General features: G+C 38.9%; 1 protein-coding gene across 4 annotated transcripts in view; it reads left to right on the top strand.

Annotated features, from left to right (window-relative positions):
* Positions 1 to 25,317, top strand: part of NCKAP1L (NCK associated protein 1 like) — an 81,709-nt gene that overhangs the window by 41,963 nt on the left and 14,429 nt on the right. Inside the window, exons 1-21 of one of the 4 annotated variants that reach the window (XM_011375748.2) lie at positions 2,225 to 2,410; positions 3,451 to 3,561; positions 4,250 to 4,342; positions 8,318 to 8,374; positions 8,871 to 9,013; positions 9,950 to 10,040; positions 10,130 to 10,267; positions 11,073 to 11,121; positions 11,218 to 11,374; positions 15,089 to 15,145; positions 15,435 to 15,531; positions 16,079 to 16,188; positions 16,360 to 16,492; positions 16,850 to 16,931; positions 17,120 to 17,178; positions 17,389 to 17,534; positions 18,553 to 18,685; positions 18,973 to 19,092; positions 21,294 to 21,439; positions 21,737 to 21,868; positions 24,598 to 24,816. In XM_011375748.2, coding sequence (XP_011374050.1) covers positions 2,309 to 2,410; positions 3,451 to 3,561; positions 4,250 to 4,342; positions 8,318 to 8,374; positions 8,871 to 9,013; positions 9,950 to 10,040; positions 10,130 to 10,267; positions 11,073 to 11,121; positions 11,218 to 11,374; positions 15,089 to 15,145; positions 15,435 to 15,531; positions 16,079 to 16,188; positions 16,360 to 16,492; positions 16,850 to 16,931; positions 17,120 to 17,178; positions 17,389 to 17,534; positions 18,553 to 18,685; positions 18,973 to 19,092; positions 21,294 to 21,439; positions 21,737 to 21,868; positions 24,598 to 24,816 — 2,375 coding nt within the window. In that variant the 5' untranslated portion in view covers positions 2,225 to 2,308. Of the gene's footprint in view, positions 1 to 2,224; positions 2,411 to 2,863; positions 2,958 to 3,450; positions 3,562 to 4,249; positions 4,343 to 8,317; positions 8,375 to 8,870; positions 9,014 to 9,949; positions 10,041 to 10,129; positions 10,268 to 11,072; positions 11,122 to 11,217; positions 11,375 to 15,088; positions 15,146 to 15,434; positions 15,532 to 16,078; positions 16,189 to 16,359; positions 16,493 to 16,849; positions 16,932 to 17,119; positions 17,179 to 17,388; positions 17,535 to 18,552; positions 18,686 to 18,972; positions 19,093 to 21,293; positions 21,440 to 21,736; positions 21,869 to 24,597; positions 24,817 to 25,317 lie in introns of those variants that run through there. The other 3 variants (XM_023520666.1, XM_023520665.1, XM_023520664.1) reach the window with 3 other exon arrangements.

Below are 25,317 nucleotides of genomic sequence, written 5' to 3'. Positions count from 1 at the left end.
CAAGCTATCTGGCTCTAGAACCTGGGCTCTTAGAATTTAAATTATAAATTTAAATTATATTTTCAAACATACCTGAGTACAGTGGCTGTTTGAACCCAAAGTTCTGTCTGATGCCAAAATTTAGGCTTTTCTCATATACCAAGTACAGGTAAACAAGTGTTTTCAGGCTCCAGCAATCTTACAGTTCAGTGGGGGTGGCAGTATAATATGAAATGGGAAATTAAAGGTGGACCCTAATTTTGATGTAAAGTATTGGTATCGACAAGTGTGTAGGAGTTCAGCAAAGCCTGGACTTGGGACTATATTTGAGCTAGATCTAGAAGATTGACTAGATTTGAATCAGCAAGATGGAAAGCATGTATAGGTGAGAAAGGCAGAAATGAATATAGCATATATACAGAAGACTGAGAACATAGTCCCTACTGGGTAGGGAAGTACATATTGGGAGACAGTAGAAAATAAGATTGTCTTGGTATGGAGAGTCTTCAGCACAATTTTCAGGATGAGGATAAGAAATGCAAGTGAGGAAGATTCAATAGAACTATGCTAACCTGTAAGAAGGCTGCTCAGCTTCCTAGATGTTGGTATCTTACTGCCTACTCTTTATTTTCTCCCAACAAGATGAAAGACCAGTAGAAATCCCACAAATCTCTTTAGTAGAGCCTGGGTTTTTTTGATAACAGCAGGTGATTCAGATCTTCAGGACCAGTATCATCTAATGCCAGGCGCATAGCTTTCTAAGGACACAACACACAAAATAAACTGGAAGGCAGATTCTGTTTTCCAAAAATGCAAATTTTCCCTTAGAGATGTTTGAAATTTCATGTGTTAAGCATTGACATCTTGTTTTGTTAAAAAAATACTTTATCTTGGGAGCAAACATATTAAGTTTCTTAAATAGTAATGCTAGTCAGCTCCCTGCTCCCTATGTCCCAGGATATACTGGGACATTGTTAGAGCCCTGGAAATGGAAAGTGGCAATGTTTGAAAAGTGGGGAAAAAGCATTGGAAAGGAGGTAGCTATGAAGACAACTCTGTTTATTTTAGAATTTTTCTGAGGACTGTCTGCCTTGGAAGACAATTGAAAGTGAGTTGGTTTTCTCGAGTTAGGGAGTTATAGCTTGGTTGGAATGGCAAGAATATTTTAGTGCTAAAATTCACCCAGTCTTCTAAGATTAAAGTCTATTAATTTCCCTTTGTTAATTTTCAGTTAATTTGGTTCTCTTCATGGGGCCTATTTCCCAATTTAGTCTTAATGATTCAACAAATAAACTAGCATATTTATTGAGTGGCTACTGTGTCCAGGAGGTGGTGTTCTAGATCAGCATTTCTTAATACATGTCTGATGGAACACTTGCACCAAAACCCCCTAGGGTTCTTATAAATGCAGACTTCTAGAACCCAATGGAGATCTACCAACCCAAATCTCAGGAGATAGGGATTGATCTCAGTTTCATAAACACCTTATAGAATCAATTTACTAGAGCAGTGATTCTCAAACTTGAGAGTGCTTTGGAAACACTTCAAGACTTGTTAAAATGGAGTGCTGGATCCTACTCCAGAGTTTTGGATTCATTAGGTCTGCGGTGAGTCTGATAATTTGTATGTCTAAAAAGTTTCCAGGTAATGCTTGTGACTACACTTTGAGAATCACTGTACTAGAGCATTGTGAGGGATATAAAGAAGTAGTAGATACAATTCTTATCATTAAGGAGCTTATGATGTAGTTGGGGGAGATAAGACATATATTTAAAAATATGACAAGGAGTACATTGACATTGGACGGGGTAATTAGGAGGAGCTGGGACTTAATCTGGACCCTAAAAGATGGATGGGCCTAAGGTTCAGGAGACAATAACATAGGCATTCTTGATGGGGATATAAAAGAGAGATAGTATAAAGGTGTATGGGGGTGGGGTGGCCAATAGAACTTTATATAGGACACTAGCGGAGGGGTAAGGCCGAAAGGGTTGGTGCCAGACTGTGAAGAGCCTTGAAAGCCTATCTCTCTCACCTGCCTCCGCCCATTTCAGTTTTAGTCCACCCATTTTACAGTCTTAGCTGCACAGCTAGAAAGAGGAAGTCTCCCCTGCTGAGTGTGCAGCACAAGAGGAAGCACAAGAGGATTCTGAGGGCCTCAAAGCTGTAATGACTGCATTTACCCATGAGCCAATTGTAAAGGCAACAGGAAGACCAGCGCACCAACCAGGCTGAGTCCCTCCACCCAGAGGGTGTCACCACCCAAGCTGAAAGTGTTTGGGGAGATCAGGCATTGCTATCTGGATGCTCGGCTCTCTCGGTGGCCATCATGTCTTTGACCTCTGCCTACCAGCATAAATTAGCAGAAAAGCTCACTATCCTGAATGATCGAGGTCAGGGGGTTCTCATCCGTATGTATAACATCAAGAAGGTAAGCATGAGCAACTGGACTAGCACTAATTATTCTGGCAATACAGATAGGGAACCCTGAGGCTGGCAGGTCCAGCAGTTAGACTTTCTCCTCTTTCCTACTGGCTTAACTGGCCTTCAGTCACTTGGATTTCATAGGCAAAGCAAAAAACGAGGCTTTTTTTAGGGCTTCCCCTTTCTATGTATGATTCTCACCCCAATGAGGAAATCTGCTTTCTGCTGGGATCGGGGTAAGGGTGGGTGGTAAATAATTGTGTTCCGAGTCACTTGGATAGTGGTCTGGAGTCTAGAATTCTGGGTCTTATTGTTTATTGCTGACTGCCCACACTGTGAATCAGATATTCAAAACTGAGTCTCAGCAAAAACTTCCATACAAGTACTTCCCAAAAAAGGAAAAAATAGGTTTAATATTTACATTTAAAAAAAAGGGTAGATGCCTTGCGAAGTACTTAGAGTCTGAGACGGTTCATGTTGTATTTGTGTGTTTAGGATAGGAACTGTGGAATTGAGAGGAGCTGGTGGTAGGGGGAGTAAAGAGATAAAGACGGGTGCGAGTGGGGAGCTTCTGGAAGAGAAAATAGTGGACTTGGGGAGGGAATTTTGTGCATTTTTTAATAAAACAAATCACCAGGAACATGGTTTCTCTGTCCCCATGTCTCCTGTAAATGCTCTTTGGATTGATTTACTTATATAATGGACATTATTATGACACTGAGTCTCCCACAAAGTCTTACTGCTGAGCAGCTGCTTTTCTTACTCCTTCCGGCTTCAGCTGAGGGGTGGGGAAAGCTTCCTCTTTGTGCTGGGGCCAAGCAGACATTAAGCTTTACATGGCAAGACAAGATACTTGGGTTATTTAGCTGTTTTGATAGTTGGCTTAATGTCCTTGAACTTGTTCCTGGCCCACTCTTATACTTTTATGATGAATTCCCAGATTTCCTTTCCTTAAGAGAGATTGTGTGAGAATGAATGATGCAGGAAGAGGTATGTTTCTGAGGGGCAAGAGAAAAGATTGAAATATAGTGTGGTTTATCTGTGCAGACATGTTCAGACTCCAAAGCCAAGCCACCTTTTTTACTGGAAAAGTCCATGGAATCATCTCTCAAGTACATCAACAAGAAATTTCCTAACATAGATGTCCGGAACAGTACGGTGAGAATGAGGTCCCTTTTCTCTCCTTCTCTGAAATAACTCTATGCTTAAATGGCTCACACTCTCCTCTTTCGACTGCTTTTCTTTGAACTTGGCAGAGAATGAATGCCTTCTTTAGTTTTCCTAGGCTCGATCACAGGGCTTTAGGTTGTTGGAGGCTTGAAAATTCTGAGATAAAATGGGAAGCTGGAGCAAACATTGCCCCTTTTTCCATTACAAGATTCATAAGCTGTCTTTGAAGAGAGAGAGCTCTATCAACCCAGCAGGGTGCATATAATTGTTGTTGTTCCTGCTTCCCACTCAGTGTTTTTCCTTGCTAATTGTCTTAGAATTATGTGTCTGATGGGATATCCCTTACTTCTCCCTTATGAAATGTTAGCACTAGATTTCTTACTATTTTACCTGTAACATCTCATTCTGCTTCTTTTGACTTTGGTAAACCTCTAAGGAACTTGAAATCCCCTCTCTTTTAGAATTCTGTATCTAGTCAGAATCACATGCAACAATCCTACCTCCTAGATAATTTCCTCTGTTTAAAGATCTTTAGAGCATTGAAGATTTTCCAGCTTCCTCTGTCAGTGTATTTCAATGGTCTTTAAGAATGTTTTAGGCATAACTCCTATTCTTCTTGGGTTATTTTGATGACTTGTCTTCTTATTTTTAAAAATTTGTTTTATGTTTCTCTCAGCAACAGTTAGGACCAGTACATCGGGAAAAAACTGAGATAATTAGATTCCTCACCAACTACTACCAGTCATTTGTGGATGTCATGGAATTTCGGGTAAGCTCTCTCTAGCCAATGTCCCCAGTGTAGGCATTGTCCTTCTGAGGCTATTCCATCTTTGATAAATGTTCATTTATGTTGCTTAATATTGTTTCTTGAAAAAACAAAATGTACTAATATAAGGATATCTAAGTTGTATTGTTAAATGAAAATAAGTTGCAGAATAGTATATGATACAATTATATATATATTTTAAAAGATCCATAAACTTATATACTACACATAGTGTTAGTGTATACATAGGAAAGATTTGAAATATTATACATTAAACTGAAAAATAACTACCTTTAAGAATGTATTATGATTGGCTGTACTTTCTTAAACTATATATTTTTATATTATTTGAGTTAAAATTTTAAATATTATTCCCCAATACTTTATTACAAATTTACTGAAAACTTCCAAGAGTATTATATTGAATATTGTTCTACTCTTCTACTGGATTTTTTAATTGTTAGTATTTTGTCACATTTGTTTATCTTTATTTTTGTGCCTGAACCATTTGAGTTAGTTGCAGACATCATGATGTTTCCCTTCCTCAATACTTTAGCAACAATCTGCTAAGAACATTTTCTTACATAATCCTAATACAATTATCATATTCAGGAAATGTAAAATTGCTACAATATTATTAGTTAATATGTAGTCCATATTCATATTCCTCTAGTTGTCTCAAAGATCATACATTGAATTTGTCATGTCTCTTTAGTCTTTAGTCTAGAATAGTTTCCAGGCTTTTTTTGTCTTTCACAACATTGACCTTTTTGAAGAGTCCAGACTATTATTTTTTTTTCAGACTATTATTTTTGAGCATATCCCTCAATTTGGATTTGTCTGACTGTTAACTGTGTTTGGTAGCAACACTACATGAATAATATTTTATTTCAGTTCTATTTTTTTTTAATTTTTTTATTATTTATTATTATTTACGCCTACAGCACCTGGTCTTCCTAGGTGGTCTCCCATCCAAATGCTAACCAGGCCTGATCCTGCTTAGCTTCCGAGATTAGACATTGGGCTTGTTCAGGGTGGCATGGCCGTAGACCATGGACCATGGCTCCACTGGGGTGCGAACCCAGGACCTTCTGCGTGTAAAGCAGATGTGCTAACTGCTACACTATGGAACCATGTCCATATTTGAGTTTTAAACAATGAGCATGTATTATTTTTGTAAATGTAAACAACCTAAAATTATTTAGTACAATATTTTTGCAGTGACAGACTGATAATGTGTTTCAAAAATCTTAAAAGTACATACTTTTTAATGTGCAATTTGACTTCTAGAAGTTTGTCTTAAGGAAACGATAAAATAAAAGCACAAAGGTATATGTATAAGAATATACTTTGTTGCATTATTTTTGATGTGACAACTTGATAATTGATATATCCAGTTTGGTTAAATGGTCAGTATATGTCTATAAATGAATCCAGCTGTTAAAACAGCTGTTAAAAATAATATATATCTATATTAATTGGCATGGAAAAATGTTCTTCACATGTTCTTTAGTGTAAAAGCAAATTACATACAGCTTAATTTAAGACATAAAATGTCCCTAAAATGTATATTTATATAGATAAACATGCATATACAGATGATTAGAACTTCTGGTTGGTGGTATTATAAGTGGTTTTAAAAACTAATTAAAATTATGCTGGTCTGTATTTTTTTTTTTTGGCAATGAACATGTATTATTAAAGCATTCATGAAATAACACAAATTTTAGCTATCTGAGCAATCCAAGTTTGTGTTGGTATTACAATATTTCTTCAGATGATGCAGGAGCATGGGATCCTGCCTTGGGTGCCCTGCATCTACCCTAGAGAGCTAATTCAGGCCATTCATCAGATCACACAATGAAGGGAGAAGTGGGAAAAGGAAGACTGTAAGGTCTGTAGAGTGGTCAGGACAAAGGTTAATAATCTTGGAATTGAGAGTAGTGATTAGGAAGAAGGTAGGCAATAGAGGAGGTAGTAGAAAGAATGCTAAAAGCATATAAAAAAAGGCCTCTTACTAGGAAAGTTGGGGTCCAACAGAGATTTTAGGACACTTTCTGGTTGCTGCAGTGGTAAAGTCTGAGCCCAAGGTGTTTGGTGCAGCTCATTTAGGGCAGGAAGGGACATAGAGACACTGGAGGTGTATTGTGCGTTGTAAAGTAGGTAGGCTCTGAATCCAACAGACCTGGTTTCAGATCTCAGCTTTACCACTTACAAGATGTATGACTTTAGACAAGAAACTCTTAGAATCTCAGTTTCTTTATCTATAAAATGGGGAAATAAGATTTACTATATGGGATATTTGTGGGAATTAAATGAAATAATGCATGTAAAACATCTAGCTCAGTGTTTAGCATATAGTAAAGTAATAGGACATCAAATGTTAATTCCATTTCCTTCTGATTTTTGTCTTTAGAGTAAAAGACAAAAATAGTGATATTGGCTGTGTAAGTGGCTAAAAGTGAACCTCAGCTATATTTCATGAGAACTGGGTTGCATGAAGGAATTGTTGAAGGACCTTCTCAGCAAATGAGGCAGCACAGACCTAGACAGAGGACTAGAAGTCATGCAGTATAGAGGGAAGGTCATGGGCTCTGGGTTCTAATTCTGATACTATTTATGCCTTACCAGCTTTGTGATCTTGGTCAAGTTTCTTAACCGCTCTTAGCCTCAGTTTCCCTATATGTGTGTTTAGATAAAGCCTTTTTGGGAAGATAATTTGAGAACATTTCTTCCCATACATTTTAAATAAGTTTGACAAATGCATACACCTGTATAACGACTACCACCGCATTCAAAGTATGGAAAATTTCCATCACCCCAAATGATCCCTGTACTTTTTTTTTTTTCCTGTCAATCTCTACCTCCTCAACTCCTGGCCCCAGGCAACCTCTCATCTGCTTTCCAGATTAGATTTTTTTTTTTTTCTTAGAGGTTCATATAATTAGAATTTATATAGCATGTATTCTTTTGTGTCTGGCTTCTTTCACTCAGCATAAAGATTTTGAAATTTATTTATGTGGTTTCATGTATCTGTGATTCATTTCCTATTTTTGCTGAGTACTATTCCATCGTATGGGTACAATTTGTTTATCTGTTTACCTGCTAATGGACATCTGGATTCTATACAGTTTTTGGCCTTTACGTGAGTTGCTATAAACATTTGAGTATAAATCATTGTGGGGGCATATTTTTTATTTCACTTAGGTAAGTAATCTAGAAGTTGAATTATAAATCATATGGTATGTGTATGTTTAATTTTATAAGAAACCGCCAAACTTTTTCCCAATGTGATTGTTCCATTTTTCCCTCCCATATATTAGTGTTCCATTTGCTCTACATACCAGGTTGTTAAACTGGTTTACATGAAGGTTGGGGCAGGCTGGAGGGTGGCTGCTGATGGGAGAAGGAGGTGTCCACAATAAAACTGCATATTTATGTAGGTAAAATTATGTGGAATGAGTGTTAAATAAAGTATGTGCAAGTTACTTAGTAAGAACTTAGCACATAACAGGTGGTCAGTAAATAGGAACACATAGAAAGTTGGGTTGTTTTTCCATTTGTAATTTCTGAGAACAGCACCTGGAATCCAAGAACAGACTGACTTTGGGACTCATCAATAAACATGGGTCAGATTTTTGTCATTTTAGAAACAGCCTATCAAATGACCTTTATTTTGTAGCTTTTTTTTTTTTTTTTTTGGGGAAGGGGGCACCAGCATGATAAGATCAGGGAGAGTGTGCGTAATATAGTAGTGACATGTACCTGTGGAAACAAGGGCATTTGGCAAGGTAAGCACATAGGGGCTTACTGATGGCTTATGGAGGAGGAAAGTCCTCTATTCAGCAATGCCTCCCTTACGTTACTCAGTGGCTTCATAGGACTGATAAGGGAGAAGACCATTCCCTTCAAATTCTGGTAGTACAAGTCATCTTCTCTTTATTCTTTATTCACTCTCATCTCCAATTCTGCCCCTAGGATCATGTATATGAACTTCTCAACACCATTGATGCCTGCCAGTGCCATTTTGATATTGTAAGATTCTTTGCGATTCTCTTCCATCCATAGAAAATGTCTCAGTTGGAACTGTGTGGGGTGGGGTGGGATTGGAGGAATAGCTATTCCTCCAGGACTTATAATATATAATAATATATGTAATATACTACAGAATAAATGAATGGCTATTCATTCAAGGACTATAATTCTTTTGTTAAAAAGTCCTAAAATTAAAGTGTGTTTACACATGAAGCAGATCAGCAATGTGATTTAATTAATACAAAAATTACATAAAAATGTTATTTTACTTCCTCCAACCCCTAAATGCTACCTTATTTTCCTGGCCTCCTTGTAACTTGAGCTCACTTTTGGCCCCTAATTTTTATTCCAATTTTCTCCTAAATTTGCAATCCTGTGAGTTCCTTCTTCTAAATAGATCCTTTTCAGAGTCTATTTAGCACTGCCTGGAATTGTTGGGATAGTAAAGCTTAATTTGGCCTCGTTGCTCTTGGGTTCCTATGTATTTTCCTTGTAGAGTCTCAACTTTGACTTCACTCGGAGTTACCTGGACTTGATTGTAACTTACACCTCAGTTATTTTACTTCTGTCACGGATTGAGGATCGACGGGTACTAATTGGCGTGTACAACTGTGCCCATGAGATGATGCACGGACATACGTGAGTTAAGGGGAATAAGAGATGAAGAATCTCATACATAGTGCTATGAGTAGGGGGTGGACACAAAGGAAATAGATACCATACTTTCTCATATGAGAACTTATAATCTACATGATGACCCAGGCAGGCAAAATAAAATGACTTAGAATATTTGTGAGGGCATACACAACAAGTGTATCTTTATATATAGTTAACTCTTAAATATCTGCTAGTGAGGTATCACCTAGTTTGCATTGTTTCTGATCAGTTTTTAATCTTAGATTGGCTTTCTCTCTGCCTTTCAGGTTATTGTAAAAGGCTATTTTTTTTTTTTTTTTTTTAGTATTGGTAGGAATGATGTTAGCAAGGTAAAACCATTAGAGGTAAGCAATGTATGATAATACATTTGAAGTCAAATATAAATGGATTTTGGATTATCTGCAATTCTGTGCTCTTCCATTAGTGAAAATAAAAGTAAGGGCTGAAAAAAATGAAGTCCAGAGGGATAAGAGTAGGCTGTGGCACATTGTTCTATGCATGATGTGTACTTCAGTGTGTCTACGTGAATGCCTAGGCACATACATATATATCCTTTTGGGTTGTATATTTCCTTTTGGGTTGTATACAGATTTGGGTCCAGGCATATGACTTGATTTACCACTAATCAACATGAATTTATAGAATACCTATCATGTGTCCAATTCTATTTTGGGTGCTAATGAGGAAGAAACTTTCATGGACCTGCTCAAAATTATGTGGTTCTATCTAACCATAGCTTAATATACCTGGGCCTGGAATGCGTTATCTATATATGTAATTCATAGTTTAGTATGTATACTTTTGTAGATGATAAAGAATGCCAGCCTATGCACACATCTTTATCCTATGTGCAAACAAGAGCATTTACATCATGATTAAAGGAAGCCTGTAATTCCTCTTTCCTATGCTTTCTTCCAGTGACTCCAGTTTTGCCCGTCTGGCTCAGATGATCTTGGAGTATGACCATCCTCTGAAGAAGCTGACAGAGGAATTTGGGCCTCACACTAAGGCAAGTTCCCTGACAGAGTAGGGAATTCATCAGGCCGAAGTATATTTTCATCATCATTGACATTAAGGATTCATTTGTTTTCCCCACAGGCTGTGAGTGGAGCCCTTCTCTCTTTGTATTTTCTCTTCCTCAGAAGGAACCACGGCGCTGATCAGTGGCGCAATGCCCAACTTCTAAGTCTCATCAGCACACCCCCTGCCATGATTAACCCTGTTAATTCAGACACAGTGAGTTCCCTCTTTCTACTTTCATTGGAGCCTTCTCTTTGTCAAGGTTATCTCTGGGAAGGATGCTTCTTTCAGGAAAAATCAATTCTAAGAATGTTTTAGCTCTCAGCCTCTAAATTGATCATCTCTTGTAGCTAAAAAAAAAAAAAAAAGAAAAAAGAAAAAAATCCTGGTTGGGTTGGATCTATTTGGACCAGGTTTAGTGTGTGCCTGCCCATAGAAGGAATTTAGTAAATGGATGAAAGTGAGTTGTTAGGCACCTATTCAGCCCTGTGGGAACCTGAGCATAGGCATCGATTAATTCGTAAATGTTTTTATTTAACTACTGTGGGTCCAATGTCCTCCTTCAAAGAACTTACAGTTTAGTAGGGAAGATATGCCATGTAGTCATAAAAATACAGCTGGTGGTACAAGATGAATGAGGATTGCTAACCGAGTGATTAATCTTTTAAGCGGTAAAAGAATCTGAAGGAGAGAGAAATCATGAGAAGGTTTTGAATGTTGCTCTCCTGTTATTAAAAGTATCTGAACTGTTGAAGAGAAGTTAAATTAAACCTTTTGTTTGTCCTGACTTTCATGCCAAGCTCCTTTCCTTTTTCTCAGCTATATTCTTTTTCCTCAATTCACTTCCAATGCTTCACCTCCATAAATGGCAGGTTTCCCAGATGTTGGCTTATCAAAGTACTGTAATCCAGTCTGGTAAAATAAAAGTTGGTTTTGGTACTCACATGCTAGCTTGACTACTGGTCTTTAGGGGAAGACCAGTTAAATAATCACTTCATCACCTCAGTCTCCCTTCCCACAGATGGCCTGTGAGTACCTGTCTGTGGAAGTGATGGAGCGCTGGATTATCAGTAAGTTTTGTGGGACAGGCGGAAAGAGACAGAGCAGCATGTTACATGGGTAGCAGGTTCTGAAATCTTCTTCTGTACTGTTTTGCCCACTTGCAGTTGGGTTTCTTCTTTGTCATGGATGCCTCAACTCCAATAACCAGTGCCAGAAGCTGTGGAAGCTGTGTCTGCAGGGTTCCCTGTACATCACCCTCATCCGGGAGGATGTGCTACAGGTGCACAAGGTCACCGAGGATCTGTTTAGCAGTTTGAAAGGGTGAGACGTGAGAGCAAATCTCATTTTCTTTTGGGATTTTTAGCTCCTCCTCACATCCTTTTTCAATCTCCATGAGTGTCCCAAGTATGAATAGTAAGGATTAATTCTAATTATTGAAAAAATATTTATTGAATACCTACATTTACTAGGCACTTCACTGGATTTTGGGGAGGTAGCCAAAATCTGGAGCCAGACTACCTGGGTCTGAATTCTAGCCATACCACTTACCGGCTGTGATTTTTGGCAAAGTACTTCTTTATTCCATACCTTAATTTCCTTATCTATAAGATGGGGATAATAATAGTACTTCTCTGTGACCTAGGGTTGTTATGAAGAATGAAAGACTATTTATAAAGCACATAGAAAAGTGTGGTACCTTGTAAGTGCAATATATGTGCTTATTAAATAAGAAAAGACAATCTGCTTTCAAGGAGCTTACAAATTGGGGAAAATAGACAAACTGTTGTGATATAGGAAGAGATTATGATGTATAAACACAAAATGCTATGGAAGCATTTAGAAGGACACTTAAACTAGCCTTGGAGGATCCAGAAAAACTTGGAGACAGATCTGAAGAATTAAACAAATGAATTGTGTGTGTGTGTGTGTGTGTGTGTGTGTGTGTGTGTGTGTAGTTGTGCAAAGGCAAAAATGTTGCTTAGGGCAGAGAAGGATATTCTGGGCAGAGAAACTATCAAGATTTTGAGGCAAGAGGGAGTATGTCAAGTTCTAAGAAATGTATGTAGTTCAGTGCATGGGCAGCTGGGTTATAAAAGTGGGGTTGTTGAGACAGATTTAGAGAGGTAATTGGGGCCCTGTATGTCCTATCCTATGGAGTTTGAACCTGTCCTAAAAAGAGTAGAGGTCATTGAGTCATTTCAAACAGGGGAGTGACATGAACATATTTGCATTTTTAGAAAAAAAAATCACTCTGGCTGCAGGGAAGAAAAGAGATTAGATGCACAAAAGCAGAAGCAGAGGTTAAATAAGTAAATTAGGAGGAACTGAGGATGAAGTCAAGGTTTCTGGTATGGATACTTGATATTCCTTAAGATAGAGAATAAAAGCGAATTTGTGGGGGAAAGATTGTAAATTAGTTTTGAGCAGGTTGAATTTGAAGTATCTGTAGGACATTGAAGATAGGTGCATGTTAGACCTTTTACTTTGTGGTTCTGGAATTTAGAAGTGAGATCTGGATTCAGATAAAGATTAGTGAAATGGTAATCAAAGCCATAGGAGTAATGAGGTTGCTCAAGGAGAACATGTAGAGTGAGAAGAGACTTGGACAGACCCTTTGGGAATACTGATACTTAAGGGCCAGCAGAAGCAGAGAAATCAGTGAGGGATGTTGAGAAGAAGAGAGAAAGCAGAAGTGAGGAAGACAACACTCCAAGAAGGAAGGACTGTTTATCCCTGTTCGATGATGTTGAGAGGTCAAATAAATGAGGACTGAAAAATGTTTATTGGATTCAATTATACAGATGGTCTTAGCACCCTTCTTCTGAACAACTTCAGAAGTTGAAAGCTTGGTTGCAGTGGGTTTAGGTGCAAATGGCAAATAAGAAATTTAATGGGTAATACTTTCAAGAAGTTTAACTGTGAAGGGAAGAATAGAGAGAGCACTACAAAGAGAAAGAGGTGTGGGATTAAGAAAAGGGTCAAATACCTTTATTATTTTTTATAGTTGCAAAACTAACATCCAGAAATGTCAAAAACACAAAGTGGAAGTTGACTGCAATCTCCTCTCCCAGAATAGTTTGTTGTATGCCTTCCAGATGCTTGTGTTTATATATAAACATGTAAAGGTGTGCATGTATTTTCAACCTTATATAGGCAATTTTTAAAAAGCAGTGGATCTACATTCTACATTATGTTCTGCAGTTTGCTTTTTTTTTTCCTTACTGTATTTTGGATAGATTTGTATATTAGCCAATAGAGACTTATTATTTTTAACAGTGAAATAGTCTTTCATTATGTGGTTGTAACATAATTTATTTACCCAATACCCTATTGATGGATATTTGACCTGTTTACACTCTTAAAAAACATAATTACAAATGCTGTAATGAACATCCTTAGACATATATCTTTGTGAACATTTCTATAGGGTAATCTCAGAAGTGGAATTGCTGAGGTAAAGGATATGCCTTATTTCTAATTTTAATAGCTTACCAAATTGCCCTCTAAACAACTATATTATCAACGGTTTTTGGGAATATTTGTTCTTCATATTCTCAACATCTGGATATTATTATAAAAGAAATCATTGCCAGAATTAAGAGCGAGTAATCTAAGATTAATGAAATTTGAAGATATAGGAGGTGGATTTGGAGCTATAGAATTCTATATCTATATATCTAGATAGATATATAGAAAAACTTTCTAATGATTATTCCTTTTAAGGAATGGAGGGGATGTTTGAAGAGTGTACAGTTCCCCGTCACTAAGAACGACTAACATCTAAGATTTATAGTTTAGGGAGTCTTTGACATAAATGATCTAATTTAATCTTCACAATACTTGTAAGTAGATATAGGTATTAATATATATTTTTTTATAAATGAGAAAATGGAGGCTCAGTCTCGATGTCATCAGTTAAGAGGTGGAATTAGGAAATAATTCCAGATTCTTCAACTCTTCAATTCTCTTTCCATCATACCATGTAGAGGTTGAAATAATTATCTGCCAGTGGAGTTAAATCCTGATTTAATTAAGACACTTTCCAACTCTAAATTTCTTTGATTCGTGCTAAGTTCAATATGGGAGTGGTTTGGTGAAGGGAAATGAAAGGTTATAAAGTTCAACTAATGTGATAGCAATAGTGATGCAGGACAAGAGGGGACAGATATAAGGAACATAGAAAGCAAAGAGCCTACGATAATATGGTACGAGTCACTCATAGAAAAAAAAGAGGTCTTGTGAGGAAAGTCAAATATTACAGACAAACCAGGAATAATGAAAAGACTATTTAATTTGGTGATTCGAAAGTTCACATTGGCCTTAGCAGGAGCAATTTGTTTAGTGTCAAAGGCCTTTGGGTTTCAAGGGTCTGTGAAAAGTGAAGTAAAAAGACCATAGGTATCTCTTTGGAGGAGTTTCATGGTGTGGGAGAACAGGCAAAGTTTAATAGATTGTCATGGTCAAGTAAGGGTCTTTTTAGATTAAGGAAGGCTTTGAACTGCTTTGTTGGGAGAAGAGAATAAGCCAGTGGAGAGGGAGAGATTAAAGTGACAAAGGGATAACTGATAAATTAAATTCTAAGAGGTGAAGGGTGAGAATAGGACCCCAGGTAGAGCTGGAGTAACTATTTTACTTGAGAGCTGGGCCTGTGTCATATTTATGCACTGCTTCTTTTATTTCCCTCAAACCTGGAAGAGAACTTTGGCTTGAAGATGTCAAGGCAGGAGCACAGGATGAGAAGTCTAGTCCCAGCTTTGCCGTTAAAATCCTATGTGACCTTAAGCAAGTCATCCCCCACCCCCCAGGTATTATTTCCTTCATCTGCAAAATAATGAAGAAAACTGAATGGTCTCTACGCTCTATGAATCTCTTATTAATAGGCCAGGCCAAAGTGAAAAGTAGGGTTTAGAAAGATCCTGAGGGCTTCCCATGCTCCCCCAGGCTGTAGTTTGTAATCTCTGAGAACTCAGAAGGTGGGACAAGACCTCTAACCAATGATTTGACCAACCCTGTTGTGTTTGTGTCAATCCTTAGGTATGGCAAACGAGTGGCAGACATAAAGGAAAGCAAGGAACATGTAATTGCGAACAGGTAAAGGTGGGGAACAGGTTCTCCGAGAGGGGATGGAATAGGAATCGCTCCTAACCTTTGTTCTCTCCTAAGCCACCTCTAGTTTCTGTACAGCCAGCCTTATTGCCTCAACCTAAGAACTTGCTGCTGCTCTGCAGATTCTTGTGTTTTCTCACAAAGTCTAAATGTAGAATTGAGCGTTTCTCTGCCTGACACCCCTTCTTAAATTCAGCTCTCTTCTGTGCTGCCTTTGGAAGACTTTTAAGGGTGAGAGAGGCCATGTTCTCTAGTTTCCATGTTCTTTTCTCAGTGGCCAGTTTCACTGTCAACGACGCCAATTTCTTCGGATGGCAGTGAAGGAGCTGGTAACCGTGTTAACAGATGAACCAGGACTACTGGGTCCCAAGGCAAGAGAATGAAATGTTGGGAGGGTGATGATGATAAAAGACTCTATGTGGGGGGTGACTTGGCATTCATGAATTTTTGCATTTCTGAGTCTTCCGATATCTGTCTGTATATGGATATGCTAATTCCCTTGAATCTTCTTGGAGTATCCCAAACTTTTTGTATCTCTTTTTTGAGCATTATCATAGCATATCATGTATTTTGGCTATTTGTATACTTGCTTTATGCTCTATTTGAGTGTGAACTAATGGAAGACAGAATTTGCTTTTTTTAAAATCACATAAATACCTAGTAAATATTTCTAAAATTTAATTTGATAGGGAGGAAAGATTATTGACTGTGAGCTAATGCCAATATATGTACATGTCTGATTCTGTCACATAGTTTTTTGTGGATCTCTGTTTATTGGACACTATTGTTGGTGTGGCTACAATTGTATATCTATATACATATTATCATGGTATAACAGTTTTCTGTGTGCTTTGAAATCTATTTTTTAAAATCTATTTTTAAAGTTGAAAATTCTCATAGTTCCTGTCCTCTCCCTAGGTCCTCTATGCTTTCATGGCCCTGTCTTTCATTCGTGATGAGGTCACCTGGCTGGTTCGCCACACAGAAAATGTCACCAAGACAAAGACACCTGAGGACTATGTTGACTCGTTAGTACCTGACATAGTTAAGAATCTTGACCTCACATGGGCTGGGAAAAGGGACAGGGAGGCATTACATGACCTCAGGAGGTTTCAGTTTCTGCCCTGTTATCATTCTCTTTGTCTCAGTTCATATTTCTAATCTCATACATCTCTCTCTTGTCATCCTTGACTTTGTAGGAGCATTGCAGAACTGCTTTTCTTGTTGGAAGAGATTAGGGCTCTTGTCCGAAGACATGTCAAAGTGATACAGCAATACCACATTCAGTACCTGGCCAGATTTGATGCTCTTGTGCTCAGTGACATCATTCAAGTATGTTTAATTAATCATGCTTTGGAAATTTCAGGGTGATCCCTGGTCATTTTACCCTGGAGAATACTCTGGCTGAATTTCAAAAAGTCCGATTTTCCCTGCTACATTTGTTAAAAGCAAAAAAAAAAGACTAATAATCTTGGCAATCTCCCCGCATCCCAGCCACCCACCCCAAAATGAAGCTACATAGAAATAGAAGAGAAAAATAAAGAGAAATTAAGTGTTAGCATGGCAGGGGACCCAGGAGGTTTCCTCCATCTCTGGCTTGGCTCTTTCTGTGACACTTAGCAGTTCTTTTTACCTTCATACACTGATTGCATGTTGCCCACTTGACAGTAATTCCAGCTTCTCTCTTAGAACCTGTCTGTGTGTCCTGAGGAGGAGTCCATCATCATGTCCTCATTCGTCAGTACTCTCTCCTCTCTGAATCTCAAACAAGGTAACTGGAGGAAGTAGAGGAGGCAGGGGATATGCGAGGATGAACATCATTTTTTTTTTTTTCCAGAATTGTTGATTTCTTGAGCCAGGGAATGGGACAGATAACTTTGAAGAGATCCTACCATTCTATGCAGTTGGATATAGGGTGCTGCTTTATTGTTTCCTTTCAAACTCCTGTTTTTCTTGCAGTTGATAATGGAGACAAATTTGAATTCTCTGGATTGAGGCTGGACTGGTTCCGCCTACAGGTAGGTCTGTCCTGTTAATGGCCCCCCATTCTGAGGTTCTTCCTCCCCCACAATCCCTTCTCCTTTTATCTCCTAAGCTCTGCTGTATGGAGTGATTCAACATTGAAAACTGCTAAGTAGACAGGAAAAACTCCAGCCAAACTGTAGCCCCAAGACTGTTTTTTCCATTTATCTTGTTTTTCTCTACCCTTTTTCAAACTGCAACCACAGGCATACACCAGTGTGGCTAAGGCTCCTCTGCACCTGCATGAGAACCCTGACTTAGCCAAGGTGATGAACCTCATTGTCTTTCATTCTCGAATGATGGACTCAGTAGAGAAAATGCTGGTGGAAACTTCTGACTTGTCTACTTTCTGGTATGTCCTGATAAGGTACTCTTTATCAATTCACCTGATCTCTTGCACAGCCTCTGTGGAGGATTGTAATTCCCCCAGATGAATGAAAAAGTCATGTGTTTTTTTGAGATCTCCTTAAAGGCAGACACTCGAACTTTATAGTTCACTCATTCCAGCTTCCGCCAAGTGGTAGGAATTTGAAGTTGATGCCCTTTTGTTCTGGCTTTCTTTAGGAAAGCCATTTGGACTTTACACAGCCTTCTCTTCTCTGGGATAATTCATCAATACATGTTTTCCTCACTGTTATCTTTGGGACTTCCTTTCATTCTTGAGATATTGTGATTTGGAAAAGAGATGCAAAACTTGGGGGCTTAGTGGGGAGAACTGAAAATAATTGAGAGGACTGGAGAATAGGGCCTTCGTAGAATAAAAATCAGTTTGTCTTCCTTAGTATTATTCAGCATTTATTAAATGACCACCGTTGTACGTAACTCTACTCTTTGAGGGGTCAAAAAACTACATAGTATGTTGTTTCTGTTCTCTATATTGAATATAGGTGGGGATGTATAACATCCACATATGAAAGGGACATCAACATAATACTGGCAGATGTAAGAACGTGTAAAAAGAGTTTATGATATTGAAAGGATACAGGATTGAGGAAAGATCAGCCTCATGAAATTAATCTGAGAAAGTTTTCTGGAGCCTGAATGTTCAATTTTAGGAGTAATATGAGTTAGCAGTACTGAAGGACTTCTATATTAGGGGGAATGGCCCAAATCATGCAAAGGTTCTGAGGAAGGAATAGCAAATTTTGTGCAAGGAAAGGGAAGAAGATTATCACTAAACTTCCCTAGGGTCCAGTATAAAAGTCTTAAGGGTAACATTTCTTGAGTTCCTGTCTACCTTAAGAATAGGAAACTTAAGAAGGGAGTGGTGAATATCAACAAATATTTGTTGAAAGAATGAATATTCTCTCCATTTAAAAGGGACTAGCTCCTAAACCTTGGTTTTAAGTCTCTTTCCCTTTTATCTTCAGCTTTCATCTCCGTACCTTTGAGAAGATGTTTGCTACGACCCTGGAGGAACCTACCATGTTGCGTTATGCCATTGCCTTCCCCCTGATTTGTGCTCACTTTGTCCACTGCACTCATGAGATGTGCCCAGAGGAAGTGAGTACTCTGAGCTCCAAACTCTGTCATCTCTCTAATCACATCTCTTTTCTATTCCCTCAAAACACAATTCTAAGGGTTTACTTTGATCCTGAGAAGGGCATTAACATAGGTATATGATATGAGTCCCTAAATGTCTCAGTTTTGTGTAAACTGTGTCCTCCCTCTGGTTCTCAGATTCTTCTGTAGAAGGAGTGGGTAGCTCAGGCCAGGGGAGCAGAGCAGTATTATGAAGAAGTGGCTGTCTTGAGGGTGATAATTTTTTCTATGATTCCTCTTTTCCAAAGTACCCCCATCTGAAGAACCATGGCCTTCATCACTGCAACTCCTTCCTGGAAGAGCTGGCTAAGCAGACCAGTAACTGTGTCCTGGAGATCTGCGCTGAGCAGCGAAACTTGAGTGAGCAGGTAGGCTCAGTCCTCTGTTTGTTTTCTCTTTGCCATCCTTCAGTGCCTACCTGTTTATCTACCTTTGTCTTCCTCTCAAATGCCCAGTTCTCTAAACCCTTTCTCTTAAGTAGGGCTAGAGCTTTCGTGTACTTGAGTTTATGGCAGGATTCTTTTCTTAGTATGGTCCCTTAAGTCTTTACTCCTTTAGAACTAGATAGAGGTGTCTAAAAATACTTATTTGAACAGCTGCACTCCAACAAAATCTGTGCTCTCATTTGAAGAGTTCTGAGAGATGAGTTAACTTTCTAGTTTACTTCCCCTCTTCTCACTGCCCTGTGTACACAGTATTAGGACAGTGGCCCCCAGATCACCTGTCTTTTCTCACCTTTCTGTCTATCTGCATCTTAATCCGTGGCTGTCTGAACATTTTTAGGTACCTCCCCTGTGTTTATCCTCAAGCCTGCTTTCTTGTTTTTGTCTTCCACGCCCCTCCCCTTTTTTGACTGACTCACAGCACCTGGTCATGATTAGCTCAACCTAAATTTCAGAAAATTCGAAAATGAGGAAATTGTTCTGCTGTTGCCCTGGAGTCTTTTAGGTTACTCAGATTAACTCACCCCTTCCTGGATTTGAGTCAGGCTTTGAAGCAACTTTGGTAGACAGGGAGCCTGGTTGTGTCTGTGTGCGTGTGTGTATACAAACGCATAGTTATATTATTACTTAACCTTTCCATTTCCTCATACGTGAAGTGGGGATAAAATAGTTTTTTTTCATAGAGGTATCATAAAGATTAAATAAAATAAAGTACGTTATGTATTTGGTATATAACTCAATAGATGTTAGGTATTATATTACTTATTTGGTACTTACTGGGTGCTAAGCTGGGTTTTGGGATAGGATCCCAGAAAGAAGGTACACAGTCTCTGCCCTAGGGGAATGTCCCAGTTTAAGGGAAAAAAGAGTACAAACACATGGGTGGAAGACACTTAAATAATGTAAGGAAGATATGCAAATGAGTACAATTATGGGTATATTCATCACTCGGTTTGAATATCTACTACGTGCAAGGGACACAGTTAGAAATTTGCTCAGTGCTGAATCATGGATGACTAGAACATGATGTCCATAACTGTTTTCACACACACCAGAAGTTTTGCAAACAAATGAGTATTGGTCCCTCCAAAATTATCATTTTGAATAAATAATTAGTGATGTTGCCATTACTAATGGAGTTATACTTTTGGCACTACTTTCAGAATCTACCACAGACACTTTAGCATAATTTCAAGGGTGACACATCTCTGTCCATTAAGTTAGACTTGACTTTTTTGAAACAGTAAGAGTTTGTACTTAAAAAAACAAAGTGTGACTATAAAGTAACACCATCAGTTTTCTCATGGCTCTTATGCTGCTCTAAGAGTAATTCCAAATGAGGAGTTTCCAGACATGCTCTGCACATACTCAGCAGCATTTGACTAAAAGGAGAGAATTCCAAGGTGATTACCTTAAAGGAGATAACCTGAATATATAAGTCTACTTTAGATTTTCTGTATGGCTAACTGGGGTATATCAATGAAGAGAAGAGATGCAGTATTGATGTTTAAAGTAACTAATATATCTTATCTAAGAAAGAGAGAGCGAGAGCGAGAGCGAGAGCGAGAGCGAGAGCGAGAGCGAGAGCGAGAGAGAGAGAGAGAGAGAGAGAGAAGTAGAAAGAGAGTGCTGGCCACATTGTGAGCTCTTAGTCTTCGACAGGCTGTGGTAGTGTGGTTAACTGTCTCCACAGGACCAAATATTAAGGAATGCAGCAGATGAGATAGTTGTTCAATACCAGCAAAAAAAAAAATAACTGTCTTTCCAGGCTGGAAGACCCTAGAAAGTGCAGTGGGTTGGAGCTCTTAGATCTTACTCTTTTTACTTGATTTTTTCCATCAGGAAAGATTCTCTTTTAGGATGTGGGTGGGAGATTGATGATCTGATCCCTGAAAGACATTGCCACCTTGAGACTTTGAGCCTAAACATGGAGAGATATTTAATAAAAACTAAAAGAGGTGAGCACTTTGCAAATATACCCCCATTACAGAAGGAGATGCTGGAAGGGAGAAGAGAGAAAGGCAGAAAGAAAAAAGAACAGAAAATAATGAAGGAACGTTAGGTGGGCTACTCAGCAGTTTTAGGAACAATCTCATTTCTCCATTCACTTGTGTTTGTTTCTAAAGCTTCTACCTAAGCACTGTGCCACAACCATTAGCAAGGCCAAGAACAAGAAAATCATGAAGCAGAGGCAGACTCCCAGAAAAGGAGAGCCTGAGAGGGACAAGCCAGGAGCTGAGAGTCACAGGAAGAACCGCAGCATTGTCACCAAGTGAGGATCTGGGCCAACTGGGCACTGCATCAAAGAAGGGAGATCAGGGAAGACAGAAGGTGATACAGCAAAAGAATGCAGAATTGGTGGTGGGGAATGACAGATATGGAAAAGCACTTAAATGTGAATTTTCTACGTTACTTTTATAGTCAGTATCAACTTGTACCGTTTAGGCTGAGTGTTTCTGGAAGATAAAAGGGGTCCAAGGGTCATGGGCCTGACAAATCCTTTCCAGATAATAGCAGGCAGTGCCAGACCTATAATCAAGGCTCATTTTACTTTCTCAATTTTACCCAGCATGGACAAGCTACATGTAAACTTGACAGAACTGGCACTGACAATGAATCATGTACACAGCTTCTCTGTATTTGAACACACTATCTTCCCTTCTGAGTATCTCAGCAGCCATCTGGAGGCCAGACTCAACAGGTATCACTCTTTCTTTGTCTTCTACGTTTGTATAGTATGGTCAGTCTCAAATTTGGGTTCCATTAGATTCATCGTGGCAGTCATGCTACACCCTGGAGATTTTGATGCAGTCAATCTGGCATAGGTTCCCAAGCATGTTTATTAAAAACAAATAAATAAAGAACTCCAAACCTTTACAGGTGGTTTTGATGAATAACCAGAGTTGATCACCACTGGATTAGTAGGATGAGCAGAGCCTTTGCAGTCAGCAGAACTGTGTTGAGATACTGGCCATTAGCTAAGACACTGGAGCAGGTTATTCGACTTGTTTAGGCTTTAGTTTCCTACCCTATGAAGTAAGGATAATGATAGATATATAAGGATATAGATAGATAATTGAGAATTACCTGTAAACAAGCATTGGTAGAAAATTAAAGATTCTAATGAGACAGTTCCTGGCAGAGATAGGCCTTGATAATATAGATTCACTTCCCTCCACTTTGTCCGTCATTCCATTGCCCCCAAAGTAGGAGAAACGTTCCTTATACTGGAGTTGGGTACTATAGGCAGCAATCAGGGGAATGAGGGGAAGAATTATAGTGAATAATCTTCTAGTCTTCTATGTTTTCTTTTGAAATATGTAGTATATTCACTACATATTTCATTCATTCAACAAATATTTATTGAACAGCTACTTTGTGTGTCAGCAGTGTTCTAGAAGCTGTTAATACAGCAGTATACAAAACAGATAAAAATCTCTACCCCCCCATTAAGCTTATCTTCTGAGAGAGATAGATGAACAAAATAAGGTAGAATAGATGATAGATTAGATAGTGATAAGTGCTAAGCAGAACAATAAAGTAGAAAGGGAGATAGGAAGTGTGTGTGGTGTGTTGTCATTTTATATGGGTGGCCAAGGAAGGCTTGCTTGAGAAAGTGATGTTTGAGTAAGCTCCTGAAAGAAGTGAGGAAGCCAAGCATGTGACTGTCTGGGGAAAGAATATCTGAAGCAGAGGAAACAGCAAGTGCAAAGGCTCTGAGGTGGGAGCACGCCTGGTATGTTCAGGGGACATGGAGGGGACCATTGTGGATGGAACAGAATGAGCCATGGTAGGGTGTGAGGTGAGAGAGGCTGGAGGAGTGGCATACTGTCCAGATGCTTCTCTGTCATTGTAGGGAATAGCTCTTATTCTGAGGGAATGGGGAACCTTGGTAGGGTTTGAGTGGAGCAGTACAAGATTTGACTCAGTATTTCAATAAGATCACTCTGGCTGCACTAAAGGGGCAAGGATAGAAATAGGGAGAAGTTAAGAGTCTGTGTTTTGATTGTAGGAGATACAGATTTATTTTTCAATTAGGTTTTTGCTTTGGTGTCAGTAAAATTTGATTTTATTCTGTACACATTAGCTATATGGAAGGGAGTATCTCAGGTGCATACACAACATCAAGATGAGGACAAGTTGATAACTGTCCATGTATAAACCTTCAGAAGCTGGCAATGGTTTCTAGGCCCTAGAGTAGCATGGGTGTGATATTATAGTTTTCCCTGCATATCCCTAATATTTTCTTTACTGACATCACTTTTCCTAATGTCCTCGGGTTGGCCTAGAGGTTTGGCCTCAGTGAAAATTCTAAAATAGATTAGGCCTGCCCCCAGTCTGTCCCTTTCATATTATTTTCCCTCAAGTGGGAAAATAATCCTCTCTTTTTTTTTTCCTCTAGGGAGCAGGCCCGTTAGTTCTCTTCCTCTCCCCTGTCCCTAAGCATTTTGTCAAAAACAAACAAAAAACTCCCCAAACATCTGTGGCTTTAGGAAGACTCTCATGCATATTAAGATGCAAATGACTGACAAAAGCTTTGACAAAGCGGGATGTTCTTCTTTTCCTACTGTTTACCTTTTAATGAGGAAAAAAGTCTTAGGTCAAAGGGCTGACTGAATTCTCAGGTTCCTGGGGAAGGTATTTTGGAAGAAGATGGGAGTCCAGTGGGGAGAGATGATCCTGTGTGCCCCTAAAATAATACAGTAAGTCCTCACTTAACATAGTTGATAGGTTCTGTGACTTTAAGTGAAACAAAATATAACAAAACCAATTTTACCATATAAACAAGAGTTAAGTTTCTGTGGCAGCTCATCAATGTTACAACAAGACAACATTATTTGAAGACCTTCTGTACAGTGTGAACAGTTATCCCACCGTCTCTAGGGTTGGCCATAGCTACATGCCAGCCAGCTGTGATCTCCATCAGCTCTGGCGTCTCATGGCTACTAGGGACTGAACTGCACTTCCAAGATTTCTAGGTGTGGTTTTCCATTTCTGACAGTGGTTGGAACTAATTTTTTCCAAGGAGAAAAGACAAATATCAGCCCTGAGAATGCAGGTGGTGTGACCCCTCAGGTAGAGTTAGATGGTATTTGGGAGCCCAGGTCTTTTAACACTTGAACTAATTTCTCCAGAGGAGGCAGAAGAGCATAGTGGTTAGGAATCAAATGTTATTGGACTCAAGTCCCAGCTCTGCCACTTGCCAGCTGTGTGGTCTTCATAGATAGCAAGTGACTTACTAGCTCTGTCTCAGTCTTTTCATCCATAAAATGTGGATAATAATTGTACCTACCTTATTGGATTGCTATGAGGTTTAAATGAGGTAATGCATGTAGTAAATTCATCACGCAGCATCTGGAACACAGTGAAATGCAATAACTCTTACTATATTTCTCATTTATTGTTGTAATTATGATTTTTGTCACTTAGAGCCATTGTGTGGCTGGCTGGCTACAACGCCACGACCCAGGAAATTGCAAGGCCTTCTGAGCTATTGGCAGGAGTCAAAGCGTACATCAGTTTCATACAGTCACTGGCCCAGTTTTTGGGTGCGGATGTTTCCCGAGTCATCCGCAATGCCCTCCTGCAGCAGACACAGCCGCTGGACTCGTGTGGGGAGCAGACTATCACCACTTTTTACACAAATTGGTCAGTGTTGCTTATCCTCACTCTGCCTTACCTCTTTGTTAGCACTTTTCCCTTTACACAGCAGGACTTCGGTTCAGGCATTTTAATTCCCAGGGTCACAGACCTCCAAAGGGAGGCTCTGAGGCTCTTTTCAGCTTGAGGATTGGAGCAATAAGCTGGGGCAAACCAGATCCCCTTCTGTCCTCCATGAGGTTTCTTTCTAATCTTCTATGTAACATCCACTGACCTACTCTGTAGCAATTTGACCTTTTTTCTCTTAATCTCCAGTTTTTAATCTTCCTTTTCTGGATTCTAACTGTTTTAATTTCAAATGATCTCTTTCTGGTTTCCTTGTTTCTCTTTGTGCCCAGCTTCTTCCTTTGAAAACCATTCTAATACCATCTCTCTGGAATATTATCTCTTCATCCCCAGACAAGACCATGTCTCTAGTAGATTGTTCTTAATAGGGAAGGGGCCTCCCCCAAACCAGAGAAGGTAGCAATTAGCAATATTTCCTTTGAG

The sequence above is a fragment of the Pteropus vampyrus genome, unplaced genomic scaffold (assembly GCF_000151845.1).
Source record: "Pteropus vampyrus isolate Shadow unplaced genomic scaffold, Pvam_2.0 Scaffold276, whole genome shotgun sequence".
NCBI lineage: Eukaryota > Metazoa > Chordata > Mammalia > Chiroptera > Pteropodidae > Pteropus > Pteropus vampyrus.
Note: the sequence above shows the minus strand (reverse complement) of the source record. Positions and strands in the feature narration are given on the sequence as shown.